The 25538-nt window shown below is 45.0% G+C and overlaps 1 protein-coding gene across 4 annotated transcripts in view; it reads left to right on the plus strand.

The window, feature by feature from the left end:
* Positions 1-25538, plus strand: part of TACC2 (transforming acidic coiled-coil containing protein 2) — a 166755-nt gene that overhangs the window by 8679 nt on the left and 132538 nt on the right. For 2 of the 4 annotated variants that reach the window (XM_069753675.1, XM_069753672.1), the window contains exons 2-3: positions 3965-4038; positions 12673-12735. In XM_069753675.1, coding sequence (XP_069609776.1) covers positions 4000-4038; positions 12673-12735 — 102 coding nt within the window. In that variant the 5' untranslated portion in view covers positions 3965-3999. Of the gene's footprint in view, positions 1-3613; positions 3762-3964; positions 4039-12672; positions 12736-25538 lie in introns of those variants that run through there. The other 2 variants (XM_069753671.1, XM_069753673.1) reach the window with 2 other exon arrangements.

The raw sequence follows: 25538 nt of genomic DNA on the forward strand, positions 1-25538 counted from the left end.
ACTGTCTCTCCCACTGTTTCATGACCAGTAGTGATGAGCGCAGGTGCTGGTTACTTGGGTTTGCCGAGGGTGCTCGGGTATGCACCGAGTATCGCAGGTGCTTGAGTGAGATTTTCACTTCTGCGCCGGCATGTTTCACGGCTGTTAGCCTCAAAACATGCCCGGATTGCCTGACAAACGTGGGCAACCCCCGCATGTTTTGTGGAAAACGTGTGGCCGCAGGGACGCGAACATCTCACTCGAGCAGCCGCAACACTCGGTGCATACCCGAGCACCCTCGGCAAACCCAAGTAACGAGCACCTGCGCTCATCACTAATGACCAGTAAAATTATTAATTATCTTAGTCTAATTCAAACTGGATCCTTAGATTTAAGGAAATATAGTCCACTAAACAATTAGGTTTAATCATCTTTCCGGCAGTAGGACATCGATGTTATTCTACGATGTTGGCAGCCATCAACTTAAGACACTCCTTAAGATAATCCGCATCAATTCTACTCTCCACAGTAATATCGTCTAAGCCATTTGTGAGTCAGACCTTACACAAGTGGCCGGTTGATCCAGTATAAAAGATGTCTTCTGACAGTCAATGGTGCACGTGAGCAATGTGATGTTACATGAGAACGCCCTGCCCAGATGGAGGTACAGGAGTGTACCCCTAACGAAGCAATGCAGCAAGGACTTGGTAACATACACAGTAGTTTGGTTCGTGCAGCTCTTACATGGAGCACTGTATGGTTTTCCATAGAAGTAATTCTAGTGATATTCTAGAATAATTGTTAAAGCTACCTAGATAAAAGAAGTAGGGTGGACATTTACTTTGAGTAGTCCATAGATGGGAAGAGTTGCCATTAATACAACCAGCATACAGTAAATGCAAAAATATAATTCCAACTTAAAGGGAACCTGTCACCCCCAAAATCGATGGTGAGGCAAGCTCACCGTCATCAGGGGCTTATCTACAGCATTCTGTAATGCTGTAGATAAGCCGCCGATGTTACCTGAAAGAGGAGAAAAAGACAGATTATATTCACCCAGGGGCGGTCCTGCTCCGATGGGCATCTCAGGTCCGCTCCGGCGCCTCCCATCTTCATTCCATGACGTCCTCTTCTTGTCACGGCTCCAGCGCAGGCGTACTCTGTCTGCCCTGTTGAGAGCAGAGCAAAGTACTGCAGTGCGCAGGCGCCGGAAAGTACGCCTGTGCTGGAGCCGCGGCGTGAAGACCAGAAGAGGACGTCATGGAATGAAGATAGGAGGCGCCGGATCGGACCTGAGACACCCATCGGACCGGACCTGAGACACCCATCGGACCGGACCGCAGCAGGACCGCCCCTGGGTGAGTATAATCTAACCTTTTTCTCCTCTTTCAGGTAACATCGGGGGCTTATCTACAATATTACAGAATGCTGCAGATAAGCCCATGATGACGGTGAGCTTACCTCACCATCGATTTTGGGGGTGACAGGTTCCCTTTAAAACAGAGAACATCCAGAAACCAAACACACTGAAAATGGTGACCAAAAACACTGTAAAAAGTGGAGGTGCCAGATGCAATCTCCATAGGCAATAGCTGCTTAACAGGAGTGCGAGGTGTGCAGCAAAATCTTCATTTATAAGGCTGGGTTCCCACGATGAGTTTTTGACTCTGCATATTTATCCTGCATCATAAACAGCATCTCACAGTTCCAATAAAGTGTATGGAGTTTATTGAAATCTCCTGTCACTGTGCTTCTTTTTTGCTCAGCGTAAACTGATCTGCGGTGGTTGTTTCAGATCCGCATCTGGTCAATTCCTCTTGTGGGTACGCTGAGTTCTATGTGTAGATTCTTCCCACAGACTTGCATTAGGAGCGTAAAATCCACATGGAAAGAATGTACGTGCGTTTTTAGTGCAAAAATGCATCAAAAACACATGTAATCCACACATGACTGTATCAATAAAGTTTTGTCAAAGCCAAAATATCAGGAAGAATCAAAAGGAAAGCAGCTTTATTTAAAACATGAAATACCAACAAGAGACAAAAAAATACAATGAAAAAAAAAATGCAAAGTTACCTAAAATTACCTTTACCATAAATAAAATGTTCATTTTTAATACTTTTCAGGGAATCCTTTGCAGGCAATGACTGTCTGGAAGCCATGGAAGTCACCAAACGCTGCGTTTCCTCCTTTGTGATGCCTTTACTGCAGCCGACTTCAGTTGTTGCTTGTTTGTGGGTCTTTCTGCCATAGGTTTTGTGTTAAGCATGTGAAATGCTGCTCGGTGGGGTTGAAATCTAATGATTGACTCGATCATTGCAAAATATTCCACTTTTTTCCTTTAAAAAACTCTTAGGCTGCTTTTGCAGAATGTTTTTGGTCATTTGGTTCAATCTGGGCAGAAGGTATCGTCCTGTTCTCTTCAGAACCCACCCTGCTGCTTCTGCTTTCAGTCACATCATCAATAAACACTAGTGGCCCAGGGACATTGGAAGCCATACATGCACATGCCATCACGTTGCCTCCACCATGTTTTACAGAGGGTGTAGTGTGCTTTGGATAATTAGCCGTTCCAAGTCATCTCCATACTTTCTTCTTCCCATCATTCTGGTACTGATCTTCTCTGGATGTCCAGGCCTGTTTTGAGTTCCCAAGCTCATCAGTGCGCTTTTTTTTTGCAAAATGTAAAAGAACTGTTGATTTGGCCACTCCTAACATATCTCCTATCTCTTTGATGAATTTTGTTACGTCTGATTTTTGAGGCCACAGACTCCAAAAGGTTACATACATCGGACAGGCTTGAGTGTTTGTATTTTGTTCTGTTCTGCGTTCTATTAAAGGATTGTTGAGGCGTGGACAACCCCTACTATTAAGTCACCTGTCCCTGCTACACTCAGATTATATTTGTAATGTACTTTGTATTACAAGTACGAGAAAAATGGACGCTTACTCTGATCAGAGTGTGATCGCAGTGTCATCCGATTTTCTCCTACGTGGAGAAATAGTAAAAATAAATTCTGCATCTTCTCCATTCTGAGAGTCCGTCAAAATTGAACTGAACTCAGATGTCATCCAAGTGCAGTTCAAATTTTTCACGGGCCTATTGACTTACATTGCAGATTTTGATGCAACCATCAGATAAAAATCACTTGTCTTTGATATTTTCCGTGGATCACTCAGTCCAAGGTGAAAAATCGGACATAAGAATGGCCTCATAGACTATCACAGGTACAAGTGCTATCCATAAAAAACAGCGCTCGTCCGCAAAAATTTAATGTCTGAATGAGGTCTAAACGAGAGTTCTCATTCACTGACAGCAAACATATTATTTGAAAATAATAGGAAACTGAGACAAAGAGTGTATTAGAAAGTTGTGGAACTTTTTATTTATTCTATGGTTAAACTTTATTTACATAAAAATCACTTTAATTCCTTTGTAAGTGAAACGTGATCACAGAATCTCGGCAGCTGTATAGGTGACAGATGATCCAGGATTAATTGTGTCGTCTACTTCCTAGGTTTCTTGCTAGGGGCGGGTGCTGGCAGTGTGTGTTTAGCAGGTTTGTGATGACGGGCGGGTCTCAGATAATAGTTTTATTTTAGCTATTAGTGCAAGAGGAAGAAAAAACCCAACATTAATTCTGCTTGTACAGTCAAGAAGCGTATGCCACGATCCACAGCTGCACACAGCACCCTGGATGGGAGCTCTCCATTAAGGGAGGACTTGGGAATCTGACAGCGAGGGCCTGCAGAGGAAACTACTGGACTATATGAAAACCACTGTAAGTGTCAGCGCTCTGAGGGGATGGACTGATAAATCACGGTGTTCTCTGCCTAGATGTCTGGTTGACGGTCTCTAGTGGCTGGGAGATATGTTAAAATAAGCTGGAAAGATGATCCAAACCCCAGTAGAACGCTGACCCCAATAAGTGTCATAATTTACCTTTCTGATAAAACCGTAATCGTCTTTATCTTTTTCCCCCAGATTCTGGCACATGATATTACCGCAGAGAGTACAGTATGGGAAATGACAACAGCCACAATAAAGAAGTCCCTAAGGTGAGTGGATCTATTATGAAATTATTTGTTTTAAAGAGGTTGATCTACTCGGACCACCCCTTCTGAATCCCTATGTTTTCCCTCAGTAAAATAATAACAAGTATGAGCACCTCCCGTGCCGGCGCCATTCCGGCTGTGTTGCCACATCGGCTCTCTCCAGGCTCTCGTGACATTGTTATGTCATGGGATCCCTGTGGCCAATCAGCGCTGGCTTCACTCTCCCCTCCTACGGACGTAATTGATACCAGGAGGAAGTCAGAGCCGCGACCGCTCTCTCACTTTCTCCGCATGGCTTGATTTATCTGAAGGAGGCAAGAGTGAAGCCAGTGCTGATTGACCTCAGAGATCGCATGACATAACGATGTCATGCAATCCCCGGGAGAAACAGTGCCCACACTGCTGGTATATATGGTATATACTGGAGCTGGGGAGCAGAAAAGCGCAATAGGCCCTTTAAAATTTATAACAATTGTTAGGTGGTGCTAACCTGTAAGGTTGTGGATCCCCCAACAATGAAGGAGCATGAATATCTAGGTGCAGCAGATCCACAGGTCATCTGACCGTATCCACGGATGTAGGAGAGAAATCGTTGATTTTTCTGCGCTGCTGTATTACTGCGTTTTTTAATCGACACTTTTCCAAGTACACACACTCGTTCCTCAGGATATAACCACAATGTCCTCCTTCTAGTCTCCGCTTGATTCCATGAAGTGGTCATGTGCTCTCGATCCATGTGATCACTGCAGCCAATCATTGGACTCTCGTCATTCACCTATGATCAAGGGCAGACATATCATTGGTGCAACCTGTGTAGCCACACGGGGCCAAGAGGTAAAGGGGCCACTTCCACATGCAAAGTAGGAGGAATAGTGCATTATGATTATTGGACTGAAAAGGGCCCATAGATTGTTCTTGCACAGGGGCCCATGTCCGCTATTGGCTACAACCAGTGATCGGCTGCAGCAGGCTGAACACTTCATCACTGCAGAAAAGGAAAAACTGAACTCTGTGGGTTTGTTTTTGTTACTTTTTGCCGTTTACTGCCTTTAGCTAAAGTTTTATGCATTCCAGAAAACCCTTGAAAGGACTCGTTCAGACAAGCGTATTATGCCGACGTGTCCTGTCCACAATGAGCACACGGACCAAGGTTATTGAATAAGGCTGCTCATATGTAGCTTTATCACACGGACCTTGTATCCATGCGACTAATATTGGAGCATACCTTGTTTTCTTCTATTTTTGGATGAGACTCGCACACTTAAGTCTATGGGGGAACAATGAAAAAAAAAGAATCCTATAAGGATCATCCGCATTCTATTCCTTTTTATAAATAAATTGTAATTATTACAGAGGACACAGTATTTGGCCTTGTACACATAAAAAGTGTTGATTTATAAAAACGGATGCCAAAAACAGAAACATTGATGAAATACAGATATCAATATGAATGAAAATCATACTTTTTTGCTGGATGAACATTGGACCATATTTCATACACTCGTCTGATCGCAGCCTAGAGCTGAGCCACACAGATCCACTTATAAACCACTTCAAGTTTCTAAACTTTAATTAAAAGAATGAATATTTGGAGGCTGTTGGTTTCAATATGGGGCAAAGTAGAAGGTCATTTAATGATCGCAGCTAGTGATGAGCGAGTATGCTTGTTGCTTGGGTTTTCCCAAGCATGCTCGGATTGTCTCCGAGTATTTCGGCGTGCTCGGAGATTTAGTTTTTGTCCACGCAGCTGCATGATTTACGACTGCTAGACAGCTTGAATACATGTGGGAATTCCATAACAACCAGGCAACCCCCACATTTATTCAAGCTGTCTAGCAGCCGTAAATCATGCAGCTGCGTGGACAAAAACTAAATCTCCGAGCACGCCGAAATACTCGGAGACAATCCGAGCATGCTTGGGAAAACCCAAGCAACAAGCATACTCGCTCATCACTAGCTGCGATCATTAAATGACCTTCTACTTTGCCCCATATTGAAACCAACAGCCTCCAAATATTCATTCTTTTAATTAAAGTTTAGAAACTTGAAGTGGTTTATAAGTGGATCTGTGTGGCTCAGCTCTATTCTGATTCTGAGAAACAGATAAGTATGGGGAAAAAGAGAGAAATGTAAAATAAGAATTATATCACTCAAGAAGAGATTATAATCTATCTGTGTGTAGAGGGAAAGGCTAGTAGGAGTGTGCTGAGGGGGAGAGAAAGGCTAAAAGGCTACACCGGATATTGAACGAAAGGGTTTAACAGCACTAATAAGTTTTTAGTTTACATTGGAGGTACCCTACAATGACCTATTCATATTCATATAAGCCTTCAGGTTGTTGTTTTATTGTGACAGGATACCTCCATATAGAAAAAATTATTTTACACTAGTCCAATGAATGGTAATAGTCTACTGTATAATGGTTGGGGAACCTCCAGCCCGCAGGCTGTTTAGGGCCCACGATGTCCCTTTCTCCAACCTCTGGACAGATTCCTCCGGCCAGGATCGCAGTGCACTTTAATTGCTCTTGACACTGTGAGCACGTGCATACATAATTCACTACTGAACTACTGAAAGGTTACATCCTGACGCTGGCCGGCGCCAGCATCAGGACATATGTGGATGGAGTCAGTGTGCTTCAGTCCCATTGACGACAATGATGGCAGTGGCAGAACCACCCCCTTCTGGGATGTATATGCCTCCAGCGTCTCCTGTGATGTATATGCCCCAGCGTCTCCTGTAATGTATATGCCCCAGGGTCTAATGTGATGTATATGCTCCAGCATCTTCTGTAATGTATATCCCCAGGGTCTAATGTGATGTATATGCTCCAGCATCTCCTGTGATGTATATGATCAAGCGTCTCTTGTGATGTATATGCCCTAGCATTTCCTGTGATGTATATACTCCAGCATATCCTGTGGTGTATATGACCCAGGGTCTCCTGTGATGTATATGCCCAGCATCTAATGTGATGTACAGTATATGACCCAGCGTCTCCTGTGATGTATATGCCCCAGCATTTCCTGTGATGTATATGCTCCAGCATATCCTGTGGTGTATATGACCTAGTGTCTCCTGTGATGTGTATGCCCAAGCATTTCTTATAATGTATATGCCCCATCATCTTCTGTGATACGTATGCCCCATTATCTCCTGTGATGTATATGCCCTAATCCCTGTGTATCTTATGTAATGCATATGCTCCAGGCCTAGAGTCTCCTATGTGATGTATATGCTGCATCCCCAGTGTCTCCTATGTGATGTATATGCTGCAGCCCCAGTGTCTCCTATGTGATGTATATGCTGCAGCCCCAGTGTCTCCTATGTGATGTATATGCTGCAGCCCCAGTGTCTCCTATGTGATGTATATGCTGCAGCCCCAGTGTCTCCTATGTGATGTATATGCTGCAGCCCCAGTGTCTCCTATGTGATGTATATGCTGCAGCCCCAGTGTCTCCTATGTGATGTATATGCTGCAGCCCCAGTGTCTCCTATGTGATGTGTATGCTGCAGCCCCAGTGTCTCCTATGTGATGTATATGCTGCAGCCCCAGTGTCTCCTATGTGATGTATATGCTGCAGCCCCAGTGTCTCTTATATGATATTAATGCTGCATCCCCAGTGTCTCCTATGTGATGTATATGCTGCAGCCCCAGTGTCTCCTAAGTGATGTATATGCTGCAGCCCCAGTGTCTCTTATATGATATTAATGCTGCATCCCCAGTGTCTCCTATGTGATGTATATGCTGCAGCCCCAGTGTCTCCTATGTGATGTATATGCTGCAGCCCCAGTGTCTCCTATGTGATGTATATGCTGCATCCCCAGTGTCTCCTATGTGATGTATATGCTGCAGCCCCAGTGTCTCCTATGTGATGTCTATGCTGCAGCCCCAGTGTCTCCTATGTGATGTGTATGCTGCAGCCCCAGTGTCTCCTATGTGATGTATATGCTGCAGCCCCAGTGTCTCCTATGTGATGTATATGCTGCAGCCCCAGTGTCTCCTATGTGATGTATATGCTGCAGCCCCAGTGTCTCTTATATGATATTAATGCTGCATCCCCAGTGTCTCCTATGTGATGTATATGCTGCAGCCCCAGTGTCTCCTAAGTGATGTATATGCTGCAGCCCCAGTGTCTCTTATATGATATTAATGCTGCATCCCCAGTGTCTCCTATGTGATGTATATGCTGCAGCCCCAGTGTCTCCTATGTGATGTATATGCTGCAGCCCCAGTGTCTCCTATGTGATGTATATGCTGCAGCCCCAGTGTCTCCTATGTGATGTGTATGCTGCAGCCCCAGTGTCTCCTATGTGATGTATATGCTGCAGCCCCAGTGTCTCCTATGTGATGTATATGCTGCAGCCCCAGTGTCTCCTATGTGATGTATATGCTGCAGCCCCAGTGTCTCCTATGTGATGTCTATGCTGCAGCCCCAGTGTCTCTTATATGATATTAATGCTGCATCCCCAGTGTCTCCTATGTGATGTATATGCTGCAGCCCCAGTGTCTCCTATGTGATGTATATGCTGCATCCCCAGTGTCTCCTATGTGATGTATATGCTGCAGCCCCAGTGTCTCCTATGTGATGTCTATGCTGCAGCCCCAGTGTCTCCTATGTGATGCATATGCTGCAGCCCCAGTGTCTCCTATGTGATGTATATGCTGCAGCTCCAGTGTCTCCTATGTGATGTATATGCTGCAGCTCCAGTGTCTCCTATGTGATGTCTATGCTGCATCCCCAGTGTCTCCTATGTGATGTCTATGCTGCAGCCCCAGTGTCTCCTATGTGATGCATATGCTGCAGCCCCAGTGTCTCCTATGTGATGCATATGCTGCAGCCCCAGTGTCTCGTATGTGATGTATATGCTACAGCTCCAGTGTCTCGTATGTGATGTATATGCTGCAGCTCCAGTGTCTCCTATGTGATGTCTATGCTGCATCCCCAGTGTCTCCTATGTGATGCATATACTGCAGCCCCAGTGTCTCCTATGTGATGCATATACTGCAGCCCCAGTGTCTCCTATGTGATGTGTATGCTGCAGCCCCAGTGTCTCCTATGTGATGTATATGCTGCAGCCCCAGTGTCTCCTATGTGATGTATATGCTGCAGCCCCAGTGTCTCCTATGTGATGTATATGCTGCAGCCCCAGTGTCTCCTATGTGATGTCTATGCTGCAGCCCCAGTGTCTCTTATATGATATTAATGCTGCATCCCCAGTGTCTCCTATGTGATGTATATGCTGCATCCCCAGTGTCTCCTAAGTGATGCATATACTGCAGCCCCAGTGTCTCCTATGTGATGTGTATGCTGCAGCCCCAGTGTCTCCTATGTGATGTCTATGCTGCAGCCCCAGTGTCTCCTATGTGATGCATATACTGCAGCCCCAGTGTCTCCTATGTGATGTGTATGCTGCAGCCCCAGTGTCTCCTATGTGATGTCTATGCTGCAGCCCCAGTGTCTCCTATGTGATGCATATGCTGCAGCCCCAGTGTCTCCTATGTGATGTATATGCTGCAGCTCCAGTGTCTCCTATGTGATGTATATGCTGCAGCTCCAGTGTCTCCTATGTGATGTCTATGCTGCATCCCCAGTGTCTCCTATGTGATGTCTATGCTGCAGCCCCAGTGTCTCCTATGTGATGCATATGCTGCAGCCCCAGTGTCTCCTATGTGATGCATATGCTGCAGCCCCAGTGTCTCGTATGTGATGTATATGCTACAGCTCCAGTGTCTCGTATGTGATGTATATGCTGCAGCTCCAGTGTCTCCTATGTGATGTCTATGCTGCATCCCCAGTGTCTCCTATGTGATGCATATACTGCAGCCCCAGTGTCTCCTATGTGATGCATATACTGCAGCCCCAGTGTCTCCTATGTGATGTCTATGCTGCAGCCCCAGTGTCTCCTATGTGATGCATATGCTGCAGCTCCAGTGTCTCCTATGTGATGTATATGCTGCAGCTCCAGTGTCTCCTATGTGATGTATATGCTGCATCCCCAGTGTCTCCTATGTGATGTATATACTGCAGCCCCAGTGCCTCCTATGTGATGTCTATGCTGCAGCCCCAGTGTCTCCTATGTGATGCATATGCTGCAGCCCCAGTGTCTCCTATGTGATGCATATGCTGCAGCCCCAGTGTCTCCTATGTGATGTATATGCTGCAGCTCCAGTGTCTCCTATGTGATGTTTTTGCCGAACAATTAAATGATTTGAGTTATTTTCAAAATTCATTGCAAAGAGTTGCCTACACTCCAGACTGACACAAGTCTGGAAAAGCATTTGCGAGTTGCAACCTCATCCATACCATCTAATATCACAGCCGCACCAAAGAGAAGCAGCTCCAGCCGTCACATTAGCAGGAGTCAATTAAATGTTTGACCTAATGTAGCAGAATACATTTCACTTTGATAATTTTGTATGGCCCCCAAATGATGCTGTAAATATCCGAACGACCCTTAGTAGTTAAAAGGTTCCCCACTGGAGGGGGGCACTCAGACACAGCCTACTACATATGAGTGTCCGCCTCCAGCAGGTGTATACCATCATGCACGCCAGTCGGCATAAATGTCTGAATCCTGTTTTGCGCTGGGGTTTGGACGCAAGCCCCAACGAATGTGCAGGAAAGCCCAATGTGATAGCCCCCTCAGGCCAGAAATCTGCTCTGTATATTGCATTTTGGCAGCGTTCTTCATTTTTTAACGACCTTATTCCCACGTAGCATAAACGCTTTTTTTTTTTCATTGTATTTTTTTGTGCAGAAAATCTGTGTTTTACAGTTCAAGCAAAGGGGAATCAATTTTGTGAAAACTGCTGCCCGCTGTGTATCTAAAGGCGATGTAGAGCTGTGCGTTTGGTGCTTTTTTTTTCCCCGATAGGCTTTTACTTGTGGCCTGGAAAAAGAAAAGCAGATGCATTTTTAACAGCAGAATTCTGCACTAATAGAAAAGCATAAGAAATGCTGGAACGAATGACTGTTAAAGTTATTTTCCCCTTACCCCCCTCATCATCTCCCTCCCCCCCCCTACCCTACCTACCCCTCATAATTACCCTATTTCAGTTGAATAATCCAATAAAATTGTTTGGAACAAAGAAATGCTGGAACGAAAATAGATTAAAAAAAATGGGGGAAAACGAAAACAGAAAAAAAAACGCAACGATGTGACGATGGACTATGGCTGCCATGTTATCCTTGGCAGAGCTTAAAGCGGAGAGCATTTCACTATATAAGACTTCTCATGGAGCAGGTGCAATTTATTTTCCTATTTTATTTCTGACCTGTTCATATTGAAACCTATAGAAAGCGGTTGGCATGTCGTCCTATGGAGCTGGAGCCATACAGCGATACTGAGGGACACCGGGGTGCAGAATGCCCACTTGTACCACACTGGGTTCCCTGCTAGGACTTGGTACACAACCGAGCCTTGATAACCTAAAAATGACAACAAATTACATTACAAGGTGTAAGAATGGCATTTACCAAAACCTTATTCACATGTGGGAAAAGTGAAAACTGCACGTTTTAAGACATATTGTAGAATCATTTACATTTTATATTATGACAAATGGTCACTTTATATTTATAAATTCAATGCAGGATAGAAAATTTAAGGCATCACGTATAATTAGGATTTCTTTTAAATGGATATTACATATGGGCCATGCGTCATCCCCTTTTACGTATTTGTAGTCTGCAGACAAATAATGGTTCTGTAGTGTAGCTCCCTCTAGTGGCAGACAGATTAATTACACTGACTGACTTCTCTAACAGTAGGGGCACAGTCAGACATATAACACGGCTGAGTGCTATGTGATGTTTTATTGAATAGCAGCCCTCAGCCCAGTGTTAGACTATGGGGCAGAGCAGATCTGTGATTATTTTCTCATGTCGATTTGGCATGAGATAACAATCACAGCACGTTGCTGGTGCATCCAAGAATCGGATCGAATGCACCCATACAAGTCTATGGGTGTGTGTGAAACATCGGTCTGCATTCGGATGTTATCTGAGTGCAGTCTGATTACCGCAAACAATGGAAAAATAAAGAGTTTTCTGTCTTCTCCACACCTGTGATATGATACGGATGCGAGAGAATCTGATCACACCCAGATGACACTAGGATCACAGTCCGATTGTCACTAGCATAATCGCGTGACCCCAGCCTTAAGGCTCATTCAGACGTCTGATTTTGTTTTGCATTATCAGTGTGGTATGAGTGTCATCTGATTCTTGTGGAAAAAAATGTTAAAAAACAATTTCTTCATTCTGACAGTCCTTGAATATCGGACTGCACTCTCTTTTACGGATCCATAGACTTGTGTTGCCGATTTTGTGCCGACCCTTGGATCCAAGTCGGACATGTCTCCGATATTTTCCATGGACTTCTCTGTCTGAGGAAAAAATCGGACATGAGTATGGTCCCATAGACTATCACAGGTGCAAGTGCTTCTCGGGAAAATCCGTGAAAAACGCAGAGAGAACTCGTACTCTAAACCCGGGGGTCTGAATGAGCCCTTAGACTTGACTGCGGAGGAGCAAGAGACTTGTCATAACACACAGAGCGCAGACCATGGGGGTTGTTAGACGGGGCAATAAAAGGGGCCAAATATATAACAAATGTAATGTCTGCTTACAGGAGGAATGCACAACAAGTCCAAGCAAAACCAACACACAGCCGCCCCTCGAGGATCTCCAGGAGGTGAGTGTGATATCCTTCAATTTACCAACCTTAAAGGGATTGTCCACCTTCGGACACATTTTTTTCAACTGGAGCTAAAAATGATTTTTACTATTATATCGGTATGACAGGTTATCATCCTAAAAACAACAAACAGGTATTATTTCCCTCCCTGGGTCCAGGTACTGTTTCCCACTATTGCTCAGGTATAGGTATTTGGGCTGCAGCACTGTCAACTTATCAAAAGCAAACATTACCGCTGCAGCCAATCACTGAGCTCAGTGGCTGTGCCAAGGTAGATGTCACAAGCCACCACCAAGCTTAGTGATTGGCTGCAGCGGTGATGTGCACTGTAATCATGACATGACCGCTGCAGCGTTAACACTGAGACCCGAGCAGTGACAAGGAACCGGTGCTGGACCGAGGGAGGGTGAGTATCTGTTCTATTTGTTACTTTAGGTACGTGATAGTGTTTGAGGTCCACTTTTCTGAAAGTGGAAAACTCTTTTAAAGGTGAACACGTATGTATCCATGAAAGAAGAATTCCCAGTGCAAATCAATAAAGGGAATCTGTCAGCAGGTTTCTTGCCATGTAATCTGATAGCAGCATGAGGTAGGAGCAGAGACCCTGATTCCAGCGATGTATCACTTAGTTTACTGAGGGCAGTAGTTCTGATAGAATCATCATCTTCTCTGCCGTACATCTAGCAGAGCTCTTAATACTGAGCCCTGTATAACTCTGTTCACACCACTGATTGGTAGCTGTTTGATTTTTATCTCTTTGCCTAAAGCCTGACATACACATTAGATTAACATTGACCAAACCAGAGATTTTGGTGGGACAAACCGACCATCTCATGTGTATCCAGGTGTCCTGATTCTGACCGTACTCCCAACTGACAGCAGGTGTTGGGGGAAAGGTGGATTGTGCAGTTGGGTTTCAACATATCCCATCCCTTTGTTCCCACAGCTGATTGGACACGTGAATGAACAGGGGGCACGTGTTTGAGTGGGGGGCACGTGTATGGGTGGGGGGCACATGTATGGGTGAGGGCATGTGTATGAGTGGGGGGCACGTGTATACGCGGGGGCATGTGTATGGGTGGGGGGCACGTGTATGAGTGGGGGGCAGGTGTATGAATGGGGGCAGGTATATGGGCGGGGGTCACATGTATGACTGGGGGCATGTGTATGAGGGGGCACGTGTATGGGTGAGGGCACATGTATGGGTGAGGGCACATGTATGAGTGGGGGGCACGTGTATGAGTGGGGACACGTGTAAGGGCGGGGGCACGTGTATGGATGAGGGCACGTGTATGAGTGGGGGCACGTGTATGAGTGGGGGCACATGTAAGGGCGGGGGCACGTGTATGGATGAGGGCACGTGTATGAGTGGGGGGCACGTGTATGGGCTGGGGGCACGTGTATGGGCTGGGGGCACGTGTATGGGTAGGGGGTACGTGTATGAGTGGGGGCACGTGTAAGGGCGGGGGCACGTGTATGGATGAGGGCACGTGTATGGGCGGGGGGCACGTGTATGGGTAGGGGGCAAGTGTATGGGTGGGGGGTACGTGTATGGGTGGGGGGCACGGGAGGTAACTGTTGGCTAAACGTGTGTATCGATGTGTGTTTCCGGTCTCAGGTATATGCCAGCACTGCCCTTCCCGTACTGTATGCACAGTTCTCTTTCAATGACAAACACAATGATGGTGCCCAGTCTTTCGCAGTTCTGTAGGGACAAAGTAGCTATTAAGGCAAATAATAATTCTCTGTTGTATTGGTATTGCATCCTGATTCTGTCTTACATTAGTGACAGTATCGTTACTCATTTTGGGTCTTTTGGACCTCACCACAACTGTCCTGTGCTGTTTGTTCCCGACACAATTCATGGCTTCTGGAACATCCCTGACCTCTGACAGCTCTGAATCCCAGGGTCCTGTCTAGGTGTCCTCTCCCTGACCCATCACTGACCGTGTTTGGACAGGCTGAGTGGTTGTTTTTGCAATCTGACTCCTTCATTTCTGAGAAGGACCTTGGCCCAATACAAGGACTTCACCTACATTGTGGTGTCCTGTCATTCCACGCCTGGGACCCCACCAGAGACTACGGTAGATAACATGGTGCTGCGCCTACGTCTTTCATCCAAGCCTTATTTAAAATATTCTACAGGTTTTATCTCATTTTTTGCCTTTTTATTTTACATAGCAAATGTGTTTCTTCTAGAGGTTGTGACATTTGGGTCCTCTTTTCGGCATAGATCAGGTGGTCGTGTTTTCTTAGTTTTGTGTTCATATTCTTGGAGAAATGAGAGTTAGCTCTGGGTAAGACTGTAGCCCGCCGTTCCCCGTCTGACCCCCTGCTTGGAGACCCCAGTAACACTTGTTATGATGGGGATTAGACGTACATGTGGTGAGGGACTGGTGCCAGGACTGCAGCTGACGAGACATGAAGGACGCCTTTGATGCTTGTTGGCTTTAGACGTCTTCTGTAAGAACTTGTTGTATGTTAAATGTTCGGTGAACAAAATCGTTCTTTTGTTAAAATTTCTGCTCTAGCGAGTTACATTGCGGTTACATGCACAATTTATAGACACCGCGTCTCTGTGCTTCTGACACCCCCAGCAATGAGCGGGTAATGCCAGGGGAAGTGGTCACAGGCCAAACGTTTCCTTAAGGATCTGTCACCAGATGTTACGATAAAAAATGCATACTTTAGTAAATAGATCTCTTTAACCCAATGAAGCTGGTGTACTTACTTTGAAAATCCATGTCATAAGAATAGAATCGTTTTTCTTCCTCAAATTAAATTGAGCATTTTATGAGTTAAGCTTTAAAGGGGTTTCAGATCCGGCACACCGATGAAGACCACACCATTGTTTCCTGTGTGCTTTTTGGAAGCACTAAAACAAAGAAATGCGCCGCAGTAAGTGTGTGTCATGGTGGTGGTTCTGTATACGGGCCGGGGGCTAGTCCTTATTTTTAATGAGTGTCAGAGAAATGTAGATGCAGAGAATTGCAGATTAGTTTTGTCTTTCATAAACTGTAATTATTTACATCCAGAGCTTGGGACAATTACAATATTTTGCAGCATGCTCTTATATACAGTACATAAAGAATAATGATCGTTTTTTCATGTTGATGTTTTATGAGGTTTTTAGGCTGCTTAGTAAGGAGGACGAGGTCATGAATGTCTGTGCCAGGGTGGAGCAGAGACATTGCCGCTCGCACATGGAGAACTGTCTGGATTGGATTATCATTGGCACAGCTACTGGAAAATATTATTCAGGCACAGCAGAGGTTACTTGATCCCTCAGTTAGTAGCAGCATGAAGGATTTTCTTTTTTTGCTCGGGGTTTCTAGAAACTGCATATATTGTAATATTACACTGACGTTCCTGTTCGGGTTCGCCCATCTCTAATTACTAGTGTTTTATGCCATAGGAGACTTTTCTGCACGCTTAGGATATCTTCACAAGTTGAGTAATTGCAGCAGATCTTTCTGCTACTAAAGAAAAATGAGCATTTTTGCGGCGTTTTACATACGTTTTGGACGTGTTTTTGATTGCATTTGAATGGGTGCAAAGATTTGAAAAAACGCTGATAGATTTGACATGCTGTAGATTTGGAAAAACACATTGATGGTTAAAATCTGCAAGGAAAAAATAAGCAGCATGGGCATGAGCTCTGAAAAATCTCATTAACATTTCTTTTACTGTGAACTACAGCGCTTTTTACCCTTTAAATACGCTCGAAAAAAAACATGGCACCAAAACATGGCACCAATGCAAGGTGTGAACAAGCATTAATTCACAACTCGTTTGCACTGTGCGGTTTTGGTGCAAATGCATTTTTTGTAGTCATAACCATGAGTGTGTACTAAAGGGGAGAGACGTATAAAGCAAAGGCCAAGGCTAGGGTCTCATCTGAGAGAATCAGGATGGTTATGCGAATGATTCTCTGAACAGACGCTGGTCAGAGTTTGATCCAAGTGTCAGCGTAGTATGACCGATTCTCTCCTCTGAGAGCGCATTGTGAGGATAAGATGGAGATCAAAACTTCTCCATCTTCTCCATTGTGTGAGTCTGCAGAAATTGGACTGCACTTAGATGTCATTCGTGTGCAGTCCGATGTTTTCCTCGCATCCATAGGCTTGATTGGGTGAGTGGCATCTGAAATCACACAGCATGCAGAGGTCGCGACCACAACCGGGCCCGTGGGGGTGGAGGACCGCCGACACCATCGCAAACTTCAAATGGATGTGCGTCCTCGGACACAAACTTCAAATGGATGTGCGTCCTCGGACGCAAACTCCAAATGGATGTGCGTCCTCGGACGCACATTCAGCTGAAGTGTATTGCAACACAGAGACTTGTCAGGTCCGTGAGCCAGCAGAGGCCAGCAGCTGATGTCGACGTGCACGTGACTAGGGGCACTTGGAAGTGACGCCATCCGCTCCCATCATCTACACGCTGAAGTCAGCTGCCGGCTTCAGAAGACGACGCCGCATGGTGGGGGTGCGGAGGGAGGGTGGGTAGAACTGCAGTAGAACTCTACACAAGTCTATGGGTGTGTGCAAAACTTCAGACTGCACTCGATGGCCATCAAAATACAGCTGCCGGCCCAAGTTCTGCAGTCCCCAAGAATATGCCCCGAGGGCCGGATTAAAGGTCATGAAGGGCCTGAGGTTCTCCATCCCTGAGGCAGTAGAGGGCCCACAACCTGAGGTTCCCTGAGTCAATTGGACTGCAAAAGGCCTGTATATTGTTTTTCAGAGAAGCACAATTCTGTAGAGACATATACTTTCAGAATTCCGAGGCATACATTTAATATGATGTCTCAAGCGATCCAAATGAACATAACGTTCAGACACAGTGTGAACAGAACCAAATTTTATGGTGAGTATATTTTTCTCCCTTTTAGCTCCATGTAATATGCTCTACTGTACAAACATAGAGAAAATTATAAGAGACTGTAGTACTCGCGCTACTAAACTCCTTTTGTTCTGAATCACTTATGCTACATCTCTTGTAGACCATGATAACCTCTGGAAGCACTAATGGGCCTCCCCCAATGGGCGCAGCTGGTTAATCTCTCTCTTGAGAGCCATACGTAGACCTATTCCAGTTGCGGCTGCCCACTGAAATGTGGCAATAATGGGCAAGATAAATGAGCTGTTATATTCCCTGCAGATGTATAATTGATGCTGATCAGTTTGCAATGTCTTCCTGAGTTGTCACCGAAGCCGTGATCTGTGGATGATGAGCGCATACTTTGTACATTCGGGAACTGCAGGGCACAACCTGATGTCAACTTTCTAATTAACCTCTATATCGTTATACCATGTATCTACAAGATCCAGGGATGTGCTGGAATGATTGATTACAACCATGGAGCAGACAGCTATAATGCTTCCAAGGTATAGCTATAAGGGGTGCTAAGATGCCAAGACTCTGGTCAAATAATAAGCCCTTGTATGCCTTCACTGTCATTTGGGCACATTTACTCAGGACCCAGTTGCTAATGATGCCGCAGTGGTGCCAGCTCCAGGATCAGCTATATCCCACACCTCGTAGCAACTTCCAGTCAGCACAATGGAAACCAGTGATGTTATGGGTGTAGTTGTGTAGTTATTGGGGTATGTTGGGTGACTGATGAGATCCCACCGAGGACAACATCTGCCAGGAGTTTGTATGTTCTCCCCGTGTTTGCATGAGTTTCCTATGTTTGCTCCGGTTTCCTCCCACACTCCAAGGACACTGATCATGGAGACAGAGATGATGATGTCTGTAAAGCGTTACAGAACATGATGGCGCTATATAGGCAAGCTTAATAAATAAATAGTAAGAAGTAAGAAATTGCTGTGGGTCTGGAAGTTGTGTATGGACAGCATGTGTGACAATGAATGGGCATTGCTAGGCATCTGACTAGTACATACGTATAATCCCAGTGTGGGGTGTGTGCCCCAAACCAGCCGAGCATTTATATGGTCTCTATGGGAAGAGTGGAGTAAGTGGCTAGCAGACTCCTTGGCCGAGACTTACTGTATGTCCAGGAAGAACAAAAGAATTGGATATATGAAATCAAACCGCCTCATTCCTATTACCCCGGACATCGTCTGTCGGGAGAGTGAGATATACATTAGTTGGTAGGATAATCTCACTGAAACCGGCGGGTTCAGTCCACGTTTCTTTAATATGTATAGTAGCCTTTACTCCCTACTTCCTGGGATGATGCAAGAAGTAATTGGAAGACATGTACGAATCCTGTGCAATAGTTAGAACAGTTTTTCTTTCCTGCTTTCTTCTGGAAAATCAGGGCCATAGCTATAGTAACTGTAGGGGTCCCAGTTGCACCTAATCCCTGGAGACTAGCACACCCAAAAGGTGCCTCTGGATCATAGGAGAAGAACATAAACCCATAGTTGGGGTCCATGTTTTGGAGATTTTGCATTGGGGCCCACGTGTTTCAAGTTACACCCCTGCAGCCCAGTCTGGTTTCACAATCTACCGTATCTGATATTCCGTCGCCATGCTTCATAGAATGCAAGCCTGGGGATCCCACAAGACAATCCACATGGTGTCTCTTTGACTATCTTTATTTCTTTCATCCTTTAGTTTACGGTATAAGGAATAACGTCCCTCCTTGGAGAGAGTGACATGTCAGTGTAAGGAGACTTATAGGCCAGACAATTTGCCAATTTGTTTTCTTTCTCCTGGAGGAGAACTATCTTGTATCAGGCAGACCAGAAACACCTCTAAAGGCCCAGCTGAACCCGCCAATACCAACAGATTGGCCGATAGTGTATGGGTGTGTCGGCTGACTGATGGTTGGGAGAGATGTCGATCAGGCATGTCCGATTTTGGAATGCCGATCACATTGTACCCCCATAGATAAGCCGCTGGTTGTCGCATCATTCAGTGGCTTCACATAGAGAACATAGGAGCACTCCTGTCTTTGGGAGAGTTCGCTGAGATGTCTGTCGGCCAAAGCATTGTTCGGCAGACAACCATCTAATGTGTATGGCCAGCCTACAAGGAAGACCCATCTATAGGTAGCTCTTTTGGTGTTCTTGACCCTTTACACAGTCATGGTACAGATATATTCTCTGTTGGCTTTTGGAGGTTTCCTTCATGTACTCAATGTTCTTAGGTAAATTATTTTCCTAACCAATAGTCCTATTTTTTTTTCTCTGTTATGATACTGGGAATTAGATTGTCAGCTCACATGCCGAGTAATGAGAGCAATGTGCATTCTTTGGAGGATGATGCAGAATATGTTGGCGCTATATAAATAAAAGTAATTTAATTGTCTTATCTTAGCTATCATAATTTATTCTAGCACAATAACATGGTCAAGTGAAATACAGTCATTCTTGTGGAATTACTGGTTTATAATCATTTTTTCCTAGATTATACTTAGACCGACTGGAAAATCTTGTGGTATCTTTAATAATCAGAAAAAGTCGGCACATTTCTGTGCTGTTATTGTGGGTTTTAAGGCATGTGAGACCACACTAACCAGAAGACACTGGTTCTATTAAATAGGATTTCTGTATTTCTCATGAGGCAGGGGCTTTAGAAACCACAAATCCTCCTTTTCAGACACTAATATATGTTCTTATAGGTCAGGGATGTCAAATTCAAATACACAGAGCACCAAAATTAAAAGAAAAGATTGGAAAAAGTCATGGGCCAACTTTGATAATTATAAAAAAAACAATGTCTACGATTAAGGAAGTTTTTCCTGATCATCAAATATAATGATGAACCTTTTCATATGGAAACAAACTTAAAGAGACAACAACAAACAAAATGGATTTTAATTAATAGATCTTAGAATAAATTATTGAAATGATGTTATGTAAGAGCAGTAAAAAGTATATGGCCTAATTTTAGATATGTAATGTCAAAGGATAAAAAAAACCTTGAATAATACAGATAAAGTATGATGCTAACAAAACTGCCCCACAATCACAATAATATGCCCCCACAGTGAAATTCTCCTCAGTTTGGTATAGTGACCCTACTGTACCCCCCCTTTCCTCAATCCCTAAGCAAAGTATGATGGCCCCATCACAGTATGATTCCCCATCTGTAATCCTCACACAGCCCTTTGTACAGTATAATGGCCCCACGAAGTCCTCCATACAGTTTAACAGGGCAGTGCTTTGCCTTCCATACTGTATAAAGGCCCAACAAAGTCCTTCATAGAGTATAATTGACCTACATAGTGCTCCATACAGTAAAATGGCTCCACATATTGCTCCATACTGTGCAATTGCCCAATATAGTGCCTCATACAGTATAAGAGCCCCACATAGTGCTTCATACAGTATAATGGCCCACATAGCCCTCCATACAGTAAACTAGCCACAAAAAGTGCTCCATACAGTATAATGGGTCCCACATAGTGATCCATACAGTATAATAGCCTCACATAGTGCTCCATACAGTATAATGGCCCCACATAGTGCTCCATACAGTATGATGGTCACAAAAAGTTATCCATACAGTATAATGGCCCCACAGAGTGCTCCATACAGTGCAATAGCCCCACATAATGCTCCATACAGTAAAATGGCTCCACATAGTGCTCCATACAGTATAAGGACCCAACATAGTGCTCTATACAGTATAATGGCTCCACATAGTCCTCCATACATTATAATTGCCACAAAAAGTGCTCCATACAGTATAATAGCTCCACAAAGGGCTCCATACAGTATAGTGGCTCCACATAGTGCTCCATACAGTGTAATGGCTGCACATAGTGATTCATACAGTATAATGGGCCCCACATAGTGCTCCATGCAGTATAATGGGCGCACATAGTGCTCCATACAGTATAATAGGCCCCAAATAGTGCTTCAAAAAGTGTAATGGGCCCCACATAGTGCTCCATACAGTGTAATAGAACCACATAGTGCTCCATACATCATAATGGCCACAAAAAGTACACACCTCAGTAATGGGCCCCACGTTAATAAAAATAAATACTCACCTCTCCCAGTTCCCCTGCTGCTCCAGTCTCTTCACGATGTCTTCTGATCCTCTGCACATCTCGGCACATTGGGGGCATTGCAGCGACGTCATCGTGCCCATCAACGTCAGACTCAGAGGGGGAATGATGGAAGAAGGAGAGTCAGCTGACGCTCCTTCTTCCATCATTTCTTTCAATTGTATTGGCATTCAGGATGCCGATATAGTTGAAAGTGTTATGCAGGGTGAGCGACGTTGCCGGCCAATTGTACTCACCCTACGGGCCAGATTTGGCCCACGTGCCAAAGTTTGACGTGTGTTATACATTTGTAAATTAGGAGAGCCACACAATCTGACCATAAGTCTAGGGAACAAGTGTGCCCACCGATACTTCATGGCCCTGATTAATCAATGCCAGCAATTTTCACACAAACCAGGAGCTTCTGAAAAGTGTTGTGTTCCTCTAGAGACTGATACATTTTGATTCATGAACTCTGTAACGCTTTAGCTAGACTCATAAGATGTTCATTTTAACATATGGATGATACAGCTGTTCTGCCATAGATTTATCAGTACATCGGCCTCCTCAGGTCCAAATTATTTATTTAATAATGTATGCAGTTTGTACTTTGATCTAAAGCAGATTTGTCCCCATATTTCAATCTCATTTCCCCTCTGGCAGCTGCCGATATGGCCCTTTCTTAACGAGCATGTATGTCCACCAACCAGCCCATTATATGGATCTACGCATTGTTATACAGGTCACACTATTTTATGAAAGTAAATGTCATAACTTTTCATGGAATCAGGTTTTTTAACTGAATGTAAATGGAAAACATTATCAGTTTTTTTTGTGATGTATACAATGAATACAATATTTAAAGTGAACCTATCACCGGTTTTGGCTGATAAGAGATACGGCCATCACCTTTCAGGGCTGATATACAGCATTCTATAATGCTGTTTATAAGTCCCCAACCCGACCTGTAAGAGAAGAAAAATAACTTTTATTATACTCACCTGCAGGGCGGTCCAGTCCGATGGACGTCGCTGTTCTTGCTCCGGCGCCTCCCATCTTCTTACGATCCCCGTCCTCCTGCTTGCTTCCTGTGGATGACGCGTCCCTGCATCATCCACACAGGCTCCCCGGCATTGCGTGCAGCGCCCCAGAGACCTGGTCGTTGCAGTATAGCGCTCTGCCACTAAGGGGAACAGCGGTACGTCTGATGGCACTAAAGAGTTATCCTGACCAGGTATCACCAGAACACATTACACTTCACACTCCGGCCACTAGGGGGAGCAAAAGGCTTTATTTATTGGGCCACTCCTCACACTGGTAAAACTAGGGGCTGGGGAAGAAGTTAGTCAGAAGCTGACTGTGTTGGAACCAGGCAACATCCCGTGGCAGGGGGTGTTGCAGGGAGAAGACACAGAGGGGTCCCTGTCAGGCGTGGGAACCTGGCAGGTGCCTAGCGAACAGAACAGAACATAACGGAACCGCGCCTGCACACCTTGCGGCGGTATCCTAAGAGAGAGACAAGAGGGGAAGAATATTGTGGAACAGTGTAAACGAGATCAGCACAAAGGAGAGCCAGTAAGAGTCGTGCCGAGAGAGGAAGGCAACATCTTACTGAGGCGCGTAGCCGGTGGCCGGATCACCGTAGGAGTAACTGACTTCAGGCCTTACTTCAAATTCCGCTGGACAGTTGATTATAGATTGGCTGTCTACCTTTTACACCTACGAAGACATAGGGGAAACATTGGGAGAAGGGCGTCTCTAGGGTCCCGGAAGACCTCCAAGCCTTCCCGTCAAACGGGTGGCGTCCTAGCCATAACATATCTGGGGGACGTTAGAAACTAGCAACATCTGGAACCAAAGAACGAGAGAGAGAGAGCTGTAGAGAACGAACGAACGAGAACAGCAGTTGTGAGGACTATTCCGAATGCTCAGCAGGGTAGGACTACAACATACAGGCGCTATTAGTAGGCAACGATTTCCATCTGCGAAGGAAACTCTGGTTGTGCCCATCGGACCGGCCGGTCTCTGATAGCCTGGTTGAACGTACTCTGGATTGAGGATCCTGAAGCCTTCATTAAAGAGGTAAAGAGACTGCAACCTTGTGTCCTCGTTATTCACTGCGCCTTACACCATTGCCACCTACACCACTGGGAAGCCCTGGGGACATACTTCACCTGTGGGAAGTTAAACTATCCAGCTCCCATTCCATCACCCCAGGAGACCCCACAGCAGCGTTGGTCGCCCTGACCGAAGACCACAGGTGGCGTCACGAACCATTGACAGACTGTACAAATCCCTTTACTGGATGCCCCTTAGCAGGGTAACGGACCGGGTCTAGCCACCGTGACAGCCTCAGAACCGAACCAGAGAGGCCCGGTACCGAGAACTCGTGGCCCTGTGTCTGGGGGCGCTACATTGCGCTCCTGCTCAGGCGTACTTCTATGCCCTGTTGAGGGCAGAGCAAAGTACTGCAGTGCACATGCGCCGGGGCTCTTTGACCTTTACCAGCGCCTGCGCACTGCAGTACTTTGCAGATTCGCTATGGCTGAACCTGCAGCATAAAAATTACTCCACAAGTGAATCCGGCCTTTCAGCTGACAAGTGGTTATTATGCTGGGGAGAGGAAAGTGTAATCAGAGTTGGAGAACAGCAATTAAGCACACGACGGCTTTACTGCCCTGGGAGGAAGGATTAATATAGAGCGACTGAAGCTTGGATCTCACAGTTGCTTGGTTTCATCGTGAAAGATGGCAACAGATTGTAAAGGGTTTTGTTTTTCGACAATTTGAACGGCTTTAGTCCCAGGTGTCGGAGCTGTTGAAGCTGTTTCCCTGTGCAACCAACTTTCTTTTGTCACTTTAATGCATTTTAAATTAAAAATGAATGATAAAAACATTCCTAATTAAAAAACATCTCCTTGCATTTGGTGTCTACAGCTCTCATGCGGGCCTGTGTCTCCATGTCTCCAACAGACTACAAACAATCCATGTAGTCTGATCCCGCAGTCGTCCGCCCTTTCATCCCTTCCTTTCTTCTTTTCAACTTATCGAATGAGGTGTATTTAGATTAATAACACATTATTAATAGTGACTACAAAAACCGACTACAAAGAAAATAAAATGGCTATCTAATTCCAAGGCAATTTGTGGTAGTCAGAGGAATAAATGGCCAATACTTAGGCACAAGAAGTCCGTGGTGTTTTCACATGTGGATACAGATTGTTACATAGAGACGTCTTCTGGGATACAAGAGCGTGGGAAGGACAAACAATCCCACAATGTGGCCTTTATCCCTGGTTTCCACTCCAACATGAAGAGGTCTGCCTGCGGCTCTCGGCTCCCAGTAACCCTCCGCACTCGGCACATTGACAGAGACATGAATCCTGCTTGCCGTATTAGGATTATCCAGGTTTAGGTTAAACAAGGAGCACACAGATCCCGGTTTCCCTGACACAGCTCAGATATTTTTTTTCAATCAAGACCAAAAGCAATCCTGATTGGACAGAACTGATTTTGAGCATATTTAGTTTATGCATTAAAAAACTATCCTTCTTCCCGGAGATCATCATTGCATACTTCTTCCAGCTATTCTTTGTTTCGGTTGAATTAAAACTTGAAATACTTCAATTCCCCTGCAGTGGACGCTGCAGGAAGAATACGCAGCAGTCCTCATTTTCTCTAGAGAAAGGAGACAATCCCTTTAAGGTTGTGTGCTTTCTTGCATCATCAGTCCTGCTAACCCCTTATTAAGACACTATGATTGAAGTAGGGACAGGTTGATAGAATTGCACTCATCCTAATCGGTAGCATAATATAAAAGTGTAAAACTT

Source organism: Ranitomeya imitator, chromosome 2 (assembly GCF_032444005.1).
Source record: "Ranitomeya imitator isolate aRanImi1 chromosome 2, aRanImi1.pri, whole genome shotgun sequence".
NCBI lineage: Eukaryota > Metazoa > Chordata > Amphibia > Anura > Dendrobatidae > Ranitomeya > Ranitomeya imitator.